Source organism: Ascaphus truei, chromosome 1 (assembly GCF_040206685.1).
Source record: "Ascaphus truei isolate aAscTru1 chromosome 1, aAscTru1.hap1, whole genome shotgun sequence".
Lineage (NCBI taxonomy): Eukaryota > Metazoa > Chordata > Amphibia > Anura > Ascaphidae > Ascaphus > Ascaphus truei.
Genome location: NC_134483.1, coordinates 373,891,926 through 373,908,250, shown reverse-complemented (window position 1 = coordinate 373,908,250; position 16,325 = coordinate 373,891,926). Strand labels below are relative to the sequence as shown.

General features: G+C 49.1%; 1 protein-coding gene across 3 annotated transcripts in view; it reads left to right on the top strand.

Annotated features, from left to right (window-relative positions):
* Positions 1 to 16,325, top strand: part of WWC2 (WW and C2 domain containing 2) — a 245,958-nt gene that overhangs the window by 81,429 nt on the left and 148,204 nt on the right. For 2 of the 3 annotated variants that reach the window (XM_075610722.1, XM_075610741.1), the window contains exon 2: positions 10,123 to 10,232. The exons of the other annotated variant lie outside the window; for it this stretch is intronic. In XM_075610722.1, coding sequence (XP_075466837.1) covers positions 10,123 to 10,232 — 110 coding nt within the window. The remainder of the gene's footprint in view (positions 1 to 10,122; positions 10,233 to 16,325) is intronic. 3 annotated transcript variants of the gene reach the window in all.

The following is a 16,325-nucleotide window of genomic DNA, read 5'->3' as shown; positions in this document are numbered from 1 at the left end:
CTGCCTAGGTGGGAGGGTGAATGGGTGGGTGGGTGAATGACTGGGTGGGTGTGACTGGGTGAGTGGGTGTCTGCCTTGACTGCCTGGGTGGGTGACTGACCTAGACTGGGTGGGTGCTGCTTCCTTGCCTCGCTTCCCCCCCTGCCTCTGATCACCGTGGCTGCTGCCCAGGACGGGAGGTAGACTCAGGGGCGCGGGAGGTAGGATGAGGGTGTAGAGACTGGCGGGCTGATTCCTGCAGGATTTCGTTTTCCTCCCCCAGCAGCATCTAGTTTTCCTCCCCCGGCAGCATCTAGTTTTCCTCCCCCGGCAGCATCTAGTTTTCCTCCCCCGGCAGCATCTAGTTTTCCTCCCCCGGCAGCATCTAGTTTTCCTCCCCCGGCAGCATCTAGTTCCCCTCCCCCGGCAGCATCCAGATTCCCCCCCGCAGCATCTATTTCCCCCCCGCAGCATCTATTTCCCCCCCCGCAGTATCTAGTTCCCCCCCGCAACATCTATCTCCCCCCCGCAACATCTATCTCCCCCCCTGCAGCATCTAGTTCCCCCCCGCAACATCTATCTCCCCCCCTGCAGCATCTAGTTCCCCCCCATCGCAGCATCTAGTTCCCCCCCAGCGCAGCATCTAGCTCCCCCCTGCAGCATCTAGTTCCCCCCCATCGCAGCATCTAGTTCCCCCCCCCTGCAGCATCTAGTTTCCCCCCCCTGCAGCATCTAGTTTCCCCCCTCTGCAGCATCTAGTTTCCCCCCCCCCCCCCCGGCAGCATGTAGTTTCCCCCCCCCCCGGCAGCATCTAGGGTCCCCCCCTGCAGCATCTAGTGTCCCCCCTGCAGCATCTAGTTTCCCCCTCTGCAGCATCTAGTTTCCCCCTCTGCAACATCTAGTTTTCCCCCCTCCTGCAGCATCTATTCCCCCTCCTGCAGCATCTATTCCCCCCCCCCTGCAGCATCTAGTTTTCCCCCCTGCAGCATCTAGTTTTCCCCCCCTGCAGTATCTAGTTTTCCCCCCTGCAGCATCTAGTTTCCCCCCCTCCTGCAGCATCTAGTTTCCCCCCCTCCTGCAGCATCTATTCCCCCCCCTGCAGCATCTAGTTCCCCCCCCCTGCAGCATCTAGTTCCCCCCCCCCCGGCAGCATCTAGTTTCCCCCCCCCTGCAGCATCTAGTTTCCCCCCCCTGCAGCATCTAGTTTCCCCCCCCCTGCAGCATCTAGTTTCCCCCCTGCAGCATCTAGTTTCCCCCCCTGCAGCATCTAGTTTCCCCCCCTGCAGCATCTAGTTTCCCCCCCTGCAGCATCTAGTTTCCCCCCCTGCAGCATCTAGTTCCCCCCCCCCCCCCTGCAGCATCTAGTTCCCCCCCCCCCCCCTGCAGCATCTAGTTTCCCCCCCGGCAGCATCTAGTTTTCCCCCCTCCTGCAGCATCTAGTTTCCCCCCCTCCTACAGCATCTATTCCCCCCTGCAGCATCTAGTTTCCCCCCCCCCCCCGCAGCATCTAGTCACCCCCCCCCCCCGGCAGCATCTAGTTTCCCCCCTCCCCCCCCCGGCAGCATCTAGTTTTCCCCCCTCCAGCAGCATCTAGTTTCCCCCCCTCCTGCAGCATCTATTCCCCCCCTGCAGCATCTAGTTCCCCCCCCCCGGCAGCATCTAGTTTCCAGCCCAGCAGCATCTAGTTTCCCCGCCCAGCAGCATCTAGTTTCCCCCCCCTGCAGCATCTAGTTTCCCCCCCTGCAGCATCTAGTTTCCCCCCCTGCAGCATCTAGTTCCCCCCCTGCAGCATCTAGTTTCCCCCCCTGCAGCATCTAGTTTCCCCCCTGCAGCATCTAGTTCCCCCCCTGCAGCATCTAGTTTCCCCCCCCCCCGCAGCATCTAGTCCCCCCCCCCTGCAGCATCTAGTCCCCCCCCCTGCAGCATCTAGTTTCCCCCCCCCTGCTGCATCTAGTTTCCCCCCCCCTGCAGCATCTAGTCCCCCCCCCCTGCAGCATCTAGTTTCCCCCCCCTGCAGCATCTAGTTTCCCCCCTGCAGCATCTAGTTTCCCCCCCTGCAGCATCTAGTTCCCCCCCCCCTGCAGCATCTAGTTCCCCCCCCCCCCCCCGGCAGCATCTAGTTTCCCCCCCGGCAGCATCTAGTTTTCCCCCCTCCTGCAGCATCTAGTTTCCCCCCCCTCCTACAGCATCTATTCCCCCCTGCAGCATCTAGTTTCCTTCCCCCCCCCCTCCCAGCAGCATCTAGTCCCCCCCCCCCCCCTGGCAGCATCTAGTTTCCCCCCTCCCCCCCCCCCGGCAGCATCTAGTTTTCCCCCCTCCAGCAGCATCTAGTTTCCCCCCCTCCTGCAGCATCTATTCCCCCCCTGCAGCATCTAGTTCCCCCCCACAGCATCTAGTTCCCCCCCCCCCCGGCAGCATCTAGTTTCCCGCCCAGCAGCATCTAGTTTCCCGCCCAGCAGCATCTAGTTTCCCCCCCCCTGCAGCATCTATGTTTCCCCCCCTGCAGCATCTAGTTTCCCCCCCTGCAGCATCTAGTTCCCCCCCTGCAGCATCAGTTCCCCCCCTGCAGCATCTAGTTTCCCCCCCTGCAGCATCTAGTTTCCCCCCCCTGCAGCATCTAGTTTCCCCCCCTGCAGCATCTAGTTTCCCCCCCTGCAGCATCTAGTTTCCCCCCCTGCAGCATCTAGTTTCCCCCCTGCAGCATCTAGTTTCCCCCCCCTGCAGCATCTAGTTTCCCCCCCTGCAGCATCTAGTTTCCCCCCCTGCAGCATCTAGTTCCCCCCCTGCAGCATCTAGTTTCCCCCCCCCGCAGCATCTAGTTTCCCCCCCCCGCAGCATCTAGTTTCCCCCCCTGCAGCATCTAGTCCCCCCCCCCCCTGCAGCATCTAGTTTTTCCCCCCCCTGCTGCATCTAGTTTCTCCCCCCCCCCTGCAGCATCTAGTCCCCCCCCCCCCCTGCAGCATCTAGTTTTTCCCCCCTGCAGCATCTAGTTTCCCCCCCCCCCTGCAGCATCTAGTTTCCCCCCCCCTGCAGCATCTAGTTTCCCCCCCCCCCTGCAGCATCTAGTTTCCCCCCCCCCCTGCAGCATCTAGTTTCCCCCCCCTGCAGCATCTAGTTCCCCCCCCCTGCAGCATCTAGTTCCCCCCCCCTGCAGCATCTAGTTTCCCCCCCCCCCTGCAGCATCTAGTTTCCCCCCCCCCTGCAGCATCTAGTTTCCCCCCCCTGCAGCATCTAGTTTCCCCCCCCCTGCAGCATCTAGTTTCCCCCCCCTGCAGCATCTAGTTTCCCCCCCCCTGCAGCATCTAGTTTCCCCCCCCCCCTGCAGCATCTAGTTCCCCCCCCCTGCAGCATCTAGTGTCCCCCTCTGCAGCATCTAGTTTCCCCCTCTGCAACATCTAGTTTTCCCCCCTCCTGCAGCATCTATTCCCCCCTCCTCGCAGCATCTATTCCCCCCCCCCTGCAGCATCTAGTTTCCCCCCCCTGCAGCATCTAGTTTCCCCCCCCCCTGCAGCATCTAGTTTTCCCCTCCTGCAGCATCTAGTTTCCCCCCCTCCTGCAGCATCTAGATTCCCCCCCCTGCAGCATCTAGTTCCCCCCCCTGCAGCATCTAGTTCCCCCCCCCCCCGGCAGCATCTAGTTTCCCCCCCCTGCAGCATCTAGTTTCCCCCCCCTGCAGCATCTAGTTTCCCCCCCTGCAGCATCTAGTTTCCCCCCCTGCAGCATCTAGTTTCCTCCCCCCCTGCAGCATCTAGTTTCCCCCCTGCAGCATCTAGTTCCCCCCCCCCCTGCAGCATCTAGTTCCCCCCCCCCCCCCGGCAGCATCTAGTTTCCCCCCCGGCAGCATCTAGTTTTCCCCCCTCCTGCAGCATCTAGTTTCCCCCCCTCCTACAGCATCTATTCCCCCCTGCAGCATCTAGTTCCCCCCCCCCCCGCAGCATCTAGTCCCCCCCTCCCCCGGCAGCATCTAGTTTCCCCCCCCCCCGGCAGCATCTAGTTTTCCCCCCTCCAGCAGCATCTAGTTTCCCCCCCTCCTGCAGCATCTATTCCCCCCCTGCAGCATCTAGTTCCCCCCCCCACAGCATCTAGTTCCCCCCCCCCCGGCAGCATCTAGTTTCCCCGCCCAGCAGCATCTAGTTTCCCGCCCAGCAGCATCTAGTTTCCCGCCCAGCAGCATCTAGTTTCCCCCCCCCTGCAGCATCTAGTTTCCCCCCCTGCAGCATCTAGTTTCCCCCCTGCAGCATCTAGTTCCCCCCCTGCAGCATCTAGTTTCCCCCCTGCAGCATCTAGTTTCCCCCCCTGCAACATCTAGTTTCCCCCCCTGCAGCATCTAGTTTCCCCCCTGCAGCATCTAGTTTCCCCCCCTGCAGCATCTAGTTTCCCCCCCTGCAGCATCTAGTTTCCCCCCCTGCAGCATCTAGTTTCCCCCCCTGCAGCATCTAGTTTCCCCCCCCCGCAGCATCTAGTTTCCCCCCCCTGCAGCATCTAGTCCCCCCCCCTGCAGCATCTAGTTTCCCCCCCCCCTGCTGCATCTAGTTTCCCCCCCCCTGCAGCATCTAGTCCCCCCCCCTGCAGCATCTAGTTTTCCCCCCCCTGCAGCATCTAGTTTCCCCCCCCCTGCAGCATCTAGTTTCCCCCCCCCTGCAGCATCTAGTTTCCCCCCCCCTGCAGCATCTAGTTCCCCCCCCCTGCAGCATCTAGTTTCCCCCCCCTGCAGCATCTAGTTTCCCCCCCCTGCAGCATCTAGTTTCCCCCCCCCTGCAGCATCTAGTTTCCCCCCCCCTGCAGCATCTAGTTTCCCCCCCCCTGCAGCATCTAGTTTCCCCCCCTGCAGCATCTAGTTTCCCCCCCCTGCAGCATCTAGTTTCCCCCCCCCTGCAGCATCTAGTTTCCCCCCTGCAGCATCTAGTTTCCCCCCCCCCCTGCAGCATCTAGTTTCCCCCCCCTGCAGCATCTAGTTTCCCCCCTGCAGCATCTAGTTTCCCCCCCTGCAGCATCTAGTTTCCTCCTCCCCCACCCTGCAGCATCTAGTTTTCCCGCCCCTGCAGCATCTAGTTCCCCCCCCCCCTGCAGCATCTAGTTTAACCGCCCCTGCAGCATCTAGTTTCCTCCCCCCTGCAGCATCTAGTTTCCCCCCCCCTGCAGCATCTAGTTTCCTCCCCCCTGCAGCATCGTTTCCCCCCCCTGCAGCATCTAGTTTCCCCCCCTGCAGCATCTAGTTTCCTCCTCCCCCCCCTGCAGCATCTAGTTTCCCCCCCCCCTGCAGCATCTAGTTTTCCCGCCCCTGCAGCATCTAGTTTCCTCCCCCCTGCAGCATCTAGTTTCCCCCCCCCCTGCAGCATCTAGTTTCCTCCTCCCCCCTGCAGCATCTAGTTTCCCCCCCCGCAGCATCTAGTTTCCCCCCCCCCTGCAGCATCTAGTTTCCCCCCCCCCGCAGCATCTAGTTTCCCCCCCCTGCAGCATCTAGTTTCCCCCCCCTGCAGCATCTAGTTTCCCCCCCCCTGCAGCATCTAGTTTCCCCCCCCTGCAGCATCTAGTTTCCCCCCCCTGCAGCATCTAGTTTCCCCCCCTGCAGCATCTAGTTTCCCCCCCTGCAGCATCTAGTTTCCCCCCCCTGCACATCTAGTTTCCCCCCCCCCCCTGCAGCACCTAGTTTCCCCCCTGCAGCATCTAGTTCCCCCCCCCTGCAGCATCTAGTTTCCCCCCCCTGCAGCATCTAGTTTCCCCCCTGCAGCATCTAGTTTCCCCCCCCTGCAGCATCTAGTTTTCCCGCCCCTGCAGCATCTAGTTTTCCCGCCCCTGCAGCATCTAGTTTCCTCCCCCCTGCAGCATCTAGTTTCCCCCCCCTGCAGCATCTAGTTTCCTCCCCCCTGCAGCATCTAGTCCCCCCCCCCTGCAGCATCTAGTTTCCTCCTCCCCCCCCTGCAGCATCTAGTTTCCCCCTCCTGCATCTAGGTCCCCCCCCTACATCTAGGTCCCCGCGGCTACTGCCTAGTGCTGACTCACCAGGCCCGGGATGCCAACCCTGTTAGACCCCCCCCTGTTGGTGGGCCTGAGGATAGTATATATAGTTCTCAGTGAAGTACCAGTCCTATGGCTCAAATAGAAAAATCTTCTGGGGAGAAATAGGTATAAGAACGATCTCACCAATTTTGTCAGAGAAGTAGGTGATCCTGGAAAGGTGTACATGCTAACCCCTCAGCTTGACCTGTCAGATGAACAGCAGGAAGGCCAAGCTAAACTGATCCAGGAATGATGCAATGTAATCTTCCTCTTCGTTCTGCCCACCGGAGAGTACAGGAGTTGAACGTACTGAACTTTGCGCCGTTAAGCTATCTAGTTCTTTGAGCATTTCGCAGTGATGTGTGTTGTAGTTGCATTGGAGGACAAAGTGGCATTTTGAATTGTAGAGGGTCTCAAGTGAGTTTTGGATGCTGAGCCGTATACTATGTCTCCATAGTCGATAATTGGCATTAGCATCTGTTGTGCAATACACTTTCTGCCCAGCAGACTTAGGGAGGATTTGTTCCTATAAAGTGCACCTAGTTGGGCATAGGTTTTGGATGTCAGGGTATCAATGTGCAACCCAAATGTTAAATGGGAGTCAAACCATATGCCCAAATATTTAAAACTAGTAACGGGCTAGGATGGTATTAGAGTTGGTTCTGATCTGAAGCTCATTCATTGGAAGATTTAGAAATGTAGCATTGGTCCCAAATACCATTGTTACAGTCTTTCAGTGTTTAAAAACAGTTTGTTTTGGGAAATCCAATTTTCAAGTCTCAAAAAGTCAGATTGAAGTATGTGTTCAAGGTCAGAGAGGCTATGGCTGTGTGCATATAGGATTATGTCATCTGCATACAGTACATGTGTATTGAAGCTCCCTTAGAAGATGTAGGACGGTCATTGATGAACACTGAGAAGAGTAGGGGCCCCAGAACAGAGCCGCAGGGGAAATCCAAGGGGTTGGAGTTAGAGCCTGAGATGGACACATGTTGGGATCTACCTGGTGGGTAGGAATGAAACCAGTTTAAAACATGCTTCCCTATTCCAGAGCACTGGAGTTTGTTTAGCAAGATAACAGGATAAACAGTATCAAAAGCCTTTGTAAAATCTAGGAATATTGCACCAGTAAATTGTCCCAATTCCATTCCACACTGGATCTCATTGCAAAATTTTGTGAGGGTAGTTACCATAGAGTGTTTGGGGCGAAAGCTAGATTGGAATTGTCTAGGGAAATTTGTCTTGTTATAGTAATCGCTTAATTGGCAGTGAACACATTTTCCCATGACTTTGGATAGCATTTGGAGAAGAGAGGTTGGCCTATAGTTTGAGACAGTGTTTTTGTCCCCACTTTTGAAGATTGGGGCAACTCTGGCCGTTTTCTAGGTCTTAGGGATATGGCCTGTAGACAAAATAGAGTTGATTAGGGAAACAAGTGGTTCGGTTTGGCAATGACTGGGGCACCAAGTCGTAGGCTGCTTAGTTTTAATTTGAGGGCACTTGTGTAATCTCCTCTTCAGATACTGGGACAAATGAAAAATTGTGGGCATTGTTGGGAGAGGGTGGGGCTAAAGGGTACTCTCAGGCTCCATAGAGACTCCAGCTGTGCGGAGGCTGAGGGAAAGCGGGTGCTTTCCCTGGCCTTACTACGCGTGCCGTCTGGGGGTGTGTCTGCGGGTGGGCCAGTGACGTCACGGAGCTGGTTCGCCGTCATTGGGCGAACCGCTCACATGACCGGCCCTCCACTCCCCTCAGCGCGCAAACTAAAAATTTTTTACGTGCTACGCCTCTGCATGTTTGCGGAAGCGTGCGCGAGCCCCTGCTAAAGCCGCTCTCATTGCGGCTGCAGGGGCTCACTGGCAAGCGTGAGCGCGGCTAAGCGCTGACCATGCCCGCGGCCTCAGAATGAGCCTAATGTTTGTAGTTTGGGTTGCGGTTCGATTACAAGGTAGTAGCACACCCCACAATATATTCATTGAATGCATTTGCAGTGTCAGTGGGATTTGTCATAGTAATATCATCCTTAAGGATATTACATGGTTGTTGATGGCTAGAAGGTTGAATACCTCAGCAGAGGTTAAATACCGGGGGACCGTGCGAGGTCTCTGCAACCTCAATTTACCGGGATTCAGCTGGCTTCTGGTCACGTCGCCATGACGCCGCAGGGTGATGTGACGCGTCGTCATGGAAAACGTGCGTCAAATGACCCGGCAGGTTACGTGACATGACCCTCAGTGTCATTTGATGCCAGGTCACTGGGGAGGGCGGGGGTAGCGCGAGCTCTGGAGCTGGCACACGAGGGGCGCAACAAAAAACTTTGCACTCCCCTGATGTAGACGTTTGGGTCTCCAGGGGGGACTGAATAAACGCCCTTTTCATCTACTCCTTGTGCTGTGCTGGGAGTTTGATCACTTTTGATTTACAGAGGCAGACACTGGCTGGAGGATAGTACTGAGAGTCCACAGACTCACCACCAGATGTGGACCATATCTTTTAAGGCTTATTATTAAGATTACGGATTGTGACTGTAAACCCCCCCCCCCCCCCACTCCCCCTTTCAATCCTGCTTTTAATTATTAAACTTGTTGCACTATATTCTTGGGCATGTTTCATGCACGTGTATAAAGGTGTGTATACTGTATATATGTATATACAGTATAATGGGGGAGATTAGATGTTAGATTGTAGCAAGTAGTCACCCCCAGAGTGACTACTTCATACAATCTAGCATCTAATCTCCCCCATATTATTCATACTTGAACTCTCCACTGATAAGCATAGAGACATTGTGATCTACTTCAAATTTTCTCCATTATCTCTCAGCCAATGTGCTAGTTTCTTATACTTGATAAGGTTGCAAGCGATTTACTCTGATTTATTACATTTAATCCAACTGGGTATAAATTGAGATATATTTCTCACCCTCTTCAAAGTAATTAGTCAAATTAACCCTCTAATTGATAGATCCTTGTTAACACTGTTCTATTTCTAAAATTGCGCCGGGTGCTACTGATTATATATATATATATATATATATATATATATATATAAAAAACAAATTGCGTAAATTTCAGACATTTTCAATTGACCTTTAACTGCTTCACAGCCAGAAAATCCAGTACAATGTTTTCAGAGCATATCATTTAAGATCAGTTTAGTAGCAATAAGGTTATATGGAAAAAAAAAATACATTTTTATAGTAACAATAATAGCTACTAGTGCACTTTTGTATAAGGAGCCTATGCTCCGTGTGTTTCTATGTATCCTATGCCTTGTGAAAAGTATTTTGTATGGACCTAGAGAGACCAATTGAGAGCCAAGAAGGGTGAATAACCTGAGTAGTGTCTTGAACTTGTCAGGTCTGCAGTAGAAACAATTCCTCAATATGTTCTGAACATTTAGCATTCCTTGTGAACTCATTATTCCTGTGATTGTAGACAACTCTGACAACCGTTCCATCACAAGGTTTTCTGTATTCTAAGCATTCTTCAACAAAAAGCATTGCAGAAGGAATGAGCTTGTTTTCCAGACACGACAACAGCAATCCCTCACAAAGATTTATTGAGCAAATTATGTCTGCTTGATTTTATGTACATGTTTCTGTTCTGTAAATAATTTATGGGTAATTTGTTCTCCTTTTTAACTTTACGTGCAGGTTGCAGGAAGAATGAAAAGCCAGAAAAGTACGCCGTTAAGATGGAGTAAAAATAAAATAAATAATAAGTTTAACTATAATAAAGTAGTGTGTAAAGTGGAGCTCTAAAACAATATCTGTATTGATTATATAGTGTGAAACCCTACACTTTAATGCATTGGAAAAAATAAAAAATAAACTTGGCAGAAAGATTGATCTATATTCCTCTTATGTTCCCCCTTTGTACTGAGATGCAGTATATGCATGATATATAAACTATAACAATAATCTATATTTTCTACTTTTTTGTTAACTTATTTCTGATTTGAAGATATTACTGATTTGCAATTACATTGCAAATGAAATTTGGTGAATTGGGCTATATTCTGCTTCATTTATAAATGTGGTACACTTTCAGTGAATTGTTCCTTCAGCTGCTGAAAAGCCTAAAAATGATCCACACTTGTCTTGACCTCCACATCTCTTTCTCTTACAATTATTTGCTCCAGGCTAACCAAACCCTTATCGTTTGCGGACTGCGTTGGCGATGAGCTGCCTTGGGGATGGGAGTCTGGCTACGATCCTCAAATTGGAGTCTTCTTTATTGACCACATTAATCGTAAGATATGTTGTTCTTCCTTTTTCTACAGTAATACGTTTTTGAATGTTGTACCTACACAATTTTAATCCAGAGTTCTTGTTGGGGGTGAAAAGACCCGTATAATTGCTGTTTTGTCTCCTTCCTCTTTCAGTTTAGTCAGTGCGATCCAGGATGTCAAGCTAAGGGCATCTGCAAGGCCGCACTTAACCTTTTCATCATAGTTATAGTTTGGGTGACAGCACTGGTGTCATGATGCAACTTGCTGATTTTGACAGATGTGTATATGGCCTTTTTTGCGCCCTCATTAAAACAGCATTTTAAATGCATACCATAAAACAAACACACGCACGTAGCATAGAAGATCTAATAACATTTTAGGTTTGAAATATGTGAAATGTGAAAATACTAAGTGGTTCACAATTTTTTTTTCTCCCCACTGTATATTTAGATCAGGGGTCTGCAACCTCTCAAGGAAGAAGAGCCATTTTATAAAAAAATGTCTTTCTCCAAAATATTCTGAGAGTCTCAACACATGCATGAATATTACACCCCCACAAACACATACATATACTGTACACACACTAATAGGTATATACTGAATCAGCATTAACATACGACAACATATGTGGGGGAATAAAATGCATCTCACAATAATGAGTCCCTTTATTTAGATTTTTCATGGGTTTTCTGTGCAAAACAGTGTCATTTACAAATACACAATACATCCATACACTACCCCCCCCCCCCACACAAAAAAACACCTACACGACCCCCCCTAAACACACACACACACACACACACACACACACACACACACACACACACACACACACACACACACACACACACACACACACACACACACACACACACACACACACACCACACACACACACATATATCTCTCTCCCTGTTTCCCCTAGAACACAGAAAGACAACTAATGCTGTGTGTAACCTGTTTGCTCGCAGGGCCTGAGCCTTTGCCACGGAGAGCCTGGGGCGATATATATAAGTTACTCCTTACCAGATGCAGCGCCTCACCTGCGATGGCTCCCAGCAGAGCGGGAGTTGTTCCTCGCAGGACACCAATATAATGATACACATGATATATATAATAAATATATTTACTAATGATAATCATCAACCTCATATGCATACACATCACATAATCCTCCCACTAGAGACACAACTAGCCAAAGCATCTCGCAGGACGCGGCCCTCCACCGTGTTCCCCACACTGTGTCCAATGTCCCACACCCAACCCCAAGTGTGTGGTGACCACGTGGCCACTAGAGTGATAATGTTATAGTTGGTGCACTTTGGTGTAGGGTTACCTGCCGAGCGCTCCTGCACTCGGAGCAGCAGACAATTCTTCACAAAGGATCCGCAGACGCGATGCCTTCTGCGACGTGCCTCCGGGCGATCCCACCCAGGTAGATATGACAGTCTTTGAAGAGGCTTGGTCCCAAGCCTCTGATAAGGAACTGCAGCGACCACTGTGTCCCTGACTTGCACACTACTGGGGCAGGTTCCTATTCTAGGGCCTGTCCCTACAGCAACCACAAACTGTATGTGACTCAGGGGCCTAGGGGGGGTTTCTGGCCTAGTGTTGAGGCTACTTGCCTCTCTACACACACACACACACACACACACACACACACACACACACACACACACACACACACACACACACACACACACACACACACACACACACACACACACACACCTCCTTCCTCTTCCCCTTCCTGGTCTTGACTGACCCAATGTGCTCCCCTGCGCAACCTTCTATATCCTTCCTGCAGAGCCCCTATCGCCCTATTGACTCCCTGGCATCATGTGGTCTCCCTAACGCTCCTGGAACTTGTAGTCCCCTGCTTTAACTCTCCTCCCATTGGTCCGACCCCCAGCTGCTGCCTCTCTCCCCCTCACTATCCTGGCGATGGCTGCTTGGGGGCCCAGCTGGTGCTGGTCGGGCCTCTTGTTGCACCGAGCCCGACGTCTCCCCAGCTCCTTGCCTGCCTCTCTCCTGTACTGTCCCATGCCGGGGTTTGTGATGTCGGCTCACGCCACAAGTTGCGACACACACTTCCGGCACGCAACGGCATGAGAGCCCAGCGTGGGGTAGTACAGAAGAGAGGTAGGCCAGCAGCTGGGTATATGTTTGGCTCAGCGGCAACAAGATGCCCGACCAGCGCCGGCCGTGCACCCCACCCACCCCCCCCCCCTCAGGCACCAGCAGGATATTGAGGGAGAGGGGCAGCAGCTGGGGGTTGGCAACCTGAAGAGAGCCGCAATTAGGAGCGGAAAGTGCCATTGATCTAGATAAACATCTAAAGAAAGGCAAGGAGTTATAAAGCAACGATCATGGAAAAAAAACAGTGGAAATTAGCAAACTTCCCTTATATAAACAGAATACAAATATTTCTTAGTTTCTCCAAGTATATTAAGGAGGGTACTGAAGTTTAATTTATACTCTTCATAATTGTTATAAATCTCCATTTAAAACTATATAACCACCAGTAACATAAATAACTAGATAACTAACATTTTTTTCCTTGGGTTTTATCAGTCTTTTCATTATTGTTGGCGATGGTGAAAGTGATGCAAACAAACACAATGTGATGAGCAAATAATAGATTCTATGACATACTGTAGTTGTATATTTCCACTCCAACTTCAGAGGTTTCTGTTTGCAATTGAAGATTGTACCTAGTACACACCTAAATCAAACCCAATTATAGTGTTAACTACATTTTTGTTAAATATTTAACAGTTTCATACCTGGATCTAGTGGGTAGATTAAATGACTCTAACATTGAACCCTTTTCGGGTATGTTTCCTTTTATATAATGCAGTAAACTCAACATATGTACTTAATAATGGTCCTAGATAGCCAGACATTTGAGAGACCAAAAAGCTAGAACAATATCCAACAAATGCAATGTTCAAATGGAGTCCTCTCCTTTGATACTAAAGACGTCCTAGCAGAATTTTACCAATTCTACCAAACCCTTTATTATGGAAATAAAAACCCCAAATCCCCAACAAACCAAAGGGAGATCAATACCTTCTTGGGTACATGTGGTATACCCAAATTGGACAGAAGTCAGTTGAGCAAACTTAATCAACCTGTCTCCCTGGAGAAGGTTCTAGAAACCTTAGACATTAAAAACCCCAAAGGCAGCCGGCCCAGATGGCTTTACAAATAAGTATTACAAAAATGTTGCTCCCCTACTAGTTCACTCCTCACCACACTGTTTAACCATATACTGAAAAGGGGACGCTTACCAGAGTGCATGCTCAAGGCAAATATAATTGTAATTCACAAGGGGGAACTTATGCTCCAACAGTAGGCCAATTTCCGTTATCACCAACATAAAGGTAAAATGCTGGCTAAAAGCCTCAATGAAGTTCTTTCTGGCCTCATCTGCCTGGATCAAGTGGGCTTTATCAGGGGGAGGCAAGCACTTAAGAAGAATCACAGGGGAGGTCAAGCTCTATATAAAGGCCTAGGTGCCAAATTGTGCTGTATAGGTGCTTCTCTCAGACTCGATCACTATTCCCAATGGCACAATGCAGGGATGCCCCCAATCATCACTGCTATTTGCTTTGGCAATAGAACCCCTGCGTGTTCAGAAACCACCCTGATATCCACGGAATACTTCTGGCTAAAACCCAAAATAAAATCTTGCGATTTGCGGATGACATTTGTCTGACCATGTCTAAACCAATGCTGATAAATCTATTTGACACCGACTCTCATATTGGTTAATTGCCAGGTTTTAAAATTAATCATACATTACAATATCCATGTCAATTAGCCTTAGATTACCTGCTGTCACTGAGAAACTCATCTCCCTAAATCTAGACCTAACCTGGAAAAATAACGAGCTCCCAAATCTGGGGTGGGGTGGTCGGCCTCACAAGCTCAAGCAGACCTACTTGGATAGTACTTTGCCTCCCAATACATTTAGTACTTTGGCATTCACCAAGAGGGGAAAGGGATTGGGTGAACATTGAGAGAGAAGTCGTGTTGCTCTTACATCGTGACTCAATAATGTGGCATCCTAGGCCACATAGAAAGCATCCATGGATATCGCTCCCAACTATAGACCACTCACTCAATTTATGGGACACCCAAAAATTAAAGCACAACCTCACCACAGGCAACTTGTCAATGACACCCCTATTTTGTAATCCAGAGTTCAAACCTGGGTTGCATCAATAAACATTTGAGGCCTGGCACAGGGCATGCATCTTGAAAATTCAGGACCTAACTTCATTAGACAAGCTGATCCCCTTTGACAGACACAAGGAAAGAAACGGTTTCCATGGCCACCCCCAAAATGGCATACCAACACAAATATTAGCTTTATTAACGGTTAATAAAGCTAATATTTGTGTTGGTATGCCATTTTGGGGGTGGCCATGGATTTGTTTACCACTCCCCTCTGTACAACTATCATTTTAAATATAGGATATTAATAAAATTATTAATTTTAATTTATAAATAACACTAATATAGGTTGATTCGAGTGCATTCAGGGGGGAACTTTTCTTTTTGTTTGCCTGCTGGTCCATATATGTGCCGACTTCAGAAAACACACTAAAATGTTACATGGGTTGTACCATGGTACCTTTCTGGTGGTAGTGCCCCAAGATTACTCACTTTGGACTGAAATATTTTCTCTTATAAATAGTGTATTGGGGTCTTCCATACATTCAGACCCGTGGGTGGCCCTCTTAAAAAAACCAATACAAGAGCTTGCACGTTCCTCCCAAAATGGATCTCCCATATTGTACTAGCAGGCAGATGTTATATTGCAGCCAAATAGATCCTCTTAGTGTGGGTTACATCATAAAACATATCTGAGAGGTAATGACCATGTAGAGACTCACTAGCTATCTGTCAGACTGATGCTCAAACTTCACGAAGACCTAGTACCCATGGATAGAGGCCCAGAGAAACCTAAGAGGAGGAAGAGCAGAAATCCTTCTCTAACAACTGATAGAAGTACCATGCAAAGTAGGCAATAAAGACAAAGATTCCACTGAACCAGGAACTCATCCCCATACATCCGTATAATGCCCTCAAACGTGATCCTCTCGGCTATGCCTTCATCTTTACCCAACAGTGCCTTATCTGATCATAATCTTAATCTACTGTATGTTATTGCCATTGTTCATGATACACCATCTGTTCCGCGTCCCACGTTTTTGTTCTGTACCCCTTTAAAAAAAATTGTTTAGGAAAAAATGCAAAATAAAGTGTTAAATAAATAATGGTCCTAGATTAAAGGTCCTAAAATGTGCAGTCCCTCATGGGACCAAATGGAATTAATATCAGTGATATGTTTAATAATTGAAACCTTGGTGATTGATACCTTGGCACCTATAAAAAAAATATATATATATATTATTAATATTATTATTTGAAAATAATACCAGAAAAAATATCCTGAAAATGTTTGTAATTCTTGTAACTTGATGTTCAGGATGAGGATTACTGGCTGTATCTGAGCCTCATCTCTCACTGAGCATGTCACCTTGCCTAATAGGTGCCCTGACAGGAAGACAGTAAAGCATAAATCTGATCACCTCGTTACTGGGGTGGCATAAACAAGATTGACAGTCACCCTCTTTCACAGCCCTCTCTGTAAATGAACACACAGGTATATTTGCTAGCCTCTCACAAATTATACTTGTACTTTTTCTTTTAACCCCTTGCAACCTGAGGGGCCTGCAGTTGGTTGTATCAGTGCGTTGTGTTGCAGGCCCCCTGGCAGCGAAGAGGTTAAATAGAACAAACTCATAACTATGTTTTAATGTATGCGACCCATCGCAGTCCTTAATTCAGTTAATTCCTATGTGGCTGGTTAAATTGTATTTGTGTAATATATATATATATATATATATATATATATATATATATATATATATATATATATATATATATATATATATATATATATATATATATATATATATATATATATATATATATATATATATATATATATATATATATATATATATATATATATATATATATATATATATATATATATATATATATACAATACAATTTACCCAGCCAAATTTATATAT